Raw genomic sequence first — 2,500 nt, forward strand, 5'->3', positions numbered from 1 at the left:
TCTGTGTATAGATATGCAACACCAGAGTCTGTGTATAGATATGCAACAGCAGAGTCTGTGTATAGATATGCAACAGCAGAGTCTGTGTATAGATATGCAACAGCAGAGTCTGTGTATAGATATGCAACAGCAGAGTCTGTGTATAGATATGCAACAGCAGAGTCTGTGTATAGATATGCAACAGCAGAGTCTGTGTATAGATATGCAACAGCAGAGTCTGTGTATAGATATGCAACAGCAGAGTCTGTGTATAGATATGCAACAGCAGAGTCTGTGTATAGATATGCAACAGCAGAGTCTGTGTATAGATATGCAACAGCAGAGTCAGTGTATAGATATGCAACAGCAGAGTCTGTGTATAGATATGCAACAGCAGAGTCTGTGTATAGATATGCAACAGCAGAGTCTGTGTATAGATATGCAACAGCAGAGTCTGTGTATAGATATGCAACAGCAGAGTCTGTGTATAGATATGCAACAGCAGAGTCAGTGTATAGATATGCAACAGCAGAGTCTGTGTATAGATATGCAACAGCAGAGTCTGTGTATAGATATGCAACAGCAGAGTCTGTGTATAGATATGCAACAGCAGAGTCTGTGTATAGATATGCAACAGCAGAGTCTGTGTATAGATATGCAACAGCAGAGTCTGTGTATAGATATGCAACAGCAGAGTCTGTGTATAGATATACAACAGCAGAGTCTGTGTATAGATATGCAACAGCAGAGTCTGTGTATAGATATACAACAGCAGAGTCTGTGTATAGATATGCAACACCAGAGTCAGTGTATAGATATACAACACCAGAGTCTGTGTATAGATATACAACAGCAGAGTCTGTGTATAGATATACAACAGCAGAGTCTGTGTATAGATATACAACACCAGAGTCAGTGTATAGATATACAACACCAGAGTCAGTGTATAGATATGCAACAGCAGAGTCTGTGTATAGATATGCAACACCAGAGTCTGTGTATAGATATGCAACAGCAGAGTCTGTGTATAGATATGCAACAGCAGAGTCTGTGTATAGATATGCAACAGCAGAGTCTGTGTATAGATATGCAACAGCAGAGTCTGTGTATAGATATGCAACAGCAGAGTCTGTGTATAGATATACAACAGCAGAGTCTGTGTATAGATATGCAACAGCAGAGTCAGTGTATAGATATACAACAGCAGAGTCTGTGTATAGATATGCAACAGCAGAGTCTGTGTATAGATATGCAACAGCAGAGTCTGTGTATAGATATGCAACAGCAGAGTCTGTGTATAGATATGCAACAGCAGAGTCTGTGTATAGATATACAACACTAGAGTCAGTGTATAGATATACAACACCAGAGTCAGTGTATAGATATACAACAGCAGAGTCTGTGTATTCATATAAAATGCTAGAGTCCGTGTGATAATAGAAAAGCCTGGAGTCAACATGTAGGTATAAAATGCTAGAGTCTGTAGAAGACTGCTGATTGGTTGTGCTGCCCAGGGTGGCGTCTGCAACTGCTGCAAAGACTCATGGGTAAGCACTTTCTGCTGTTGCCATGGGAACTATAGGGCAGCAGTGTCACATGTTAAGGAGCAAGGATTAGACTGTGAGGTGACAGCAGTGACCACACACACACACACACACACACACACACACACACACACACACACACACACACACACTTGCAGTTAAAGGGTCTGCACGCCACTCGTGGATGTTATCAAGCAGACAGCACAGTAACAGCAGAAGAAATGAAAGACATTTACCCTCTCCTCTAGCTCAATTAATTCTAACCTCAGTCTATCGCGCTCCTCTTGGACGAGGTACGCCTTCAAAAGCAACGCAAAGGAGGAGAGGTTACCACAAAACAACTACTAATAATACACTACAATACTGACATCTATGATGGCTGCTCCCGCTCACTACATGAATGAAGAATGTGAAGGTCGGTATATTCATCGCCGTGAGAACACTGCTGCTGAATTACTCATCCATTACTAATAATGTGCATGAAGATGAACGACAGGACAGATGAGACGAGAGGAAACGGCGTCTTTACCTGCATGTCGAGCTCGTGACAGCGTTGAGAGATTTCCTCTTTAATGGCCAACGCGTCGCTCAACTCCTCCACGGTCTTCTTCAACTGAATAAAGACAAACAAAACATCAAGTCACGGGTGTATTATCTAATAAACAGATTTTAAGGATCTGCAGGATTCCCCGTCGTACCTGTCTGTCCAGCTCACCGTACGAGTCACTTCCTGTGGACACGGGCATCTCTTTACTCATCAGCTGTGAGCAGAACACACACGTCAACAATCAGCAGGTCATCATTACACACACACAACATATCCATCACTGATGAGAGACGCTGACCTCTTGGATGGCTGTCATGACGACGTGCTGGACCGACTCCTCCATCATCATTATGGTCTGGATGTATTCTGGAAAACAGGAAGATCAGGAACGGACTGAGGCAAATTCGACACATTTCACATTTCGGATGTG

The 2,500-nt window shown here is 42.7% G+C and overlaps 1 protein-coding gene across 1 annotated transcript in view; it reads right to left on the bottom strand.

Annotated features, from left to right (window-relative positions):
- Positions 1–2,500, bottom strand: part of LOC127643251 (protein Hook homolog 3-like) — a 38,762-nt gene that overhangs the window by 20,653 nt on the left and 15,609 nt on the right. The window contains exons 6-8 of the mRNA XM_052125919.1: positions 2,369–2,436; positions 2,222–2,284; positions 2,053–2,136 (exon numbers count right to left, since the gene is read on the bottom strand). Coding sequence (XP_051981879.1) covers positions 2,053–2,136; positions 2,222–2,284; positions 2,369–2,436 — 215 coding nt within the window. The remainder of the gene's footprint in view (positions 1–2,052; positions 2,137–2,221; positions 2,285–2,368; positions 2,437–2,500) is intronic.

Source organism: Xyrauchen texanus, chromosome 4, assembly GCF_025860055.1.
Source record: "Xyrauchen texanus isolate HMW12.3.18 chromosome 4, RBS_HiC_50CHRs, whole genome shotgun sequence".
Classification (NCBI taxonomy): Eukaryota; Metazoa; Chordata; class Actinopteri; order Cypriniformes; family Catostomidae; genus Xyrauchen; species Xyrauchen texanus.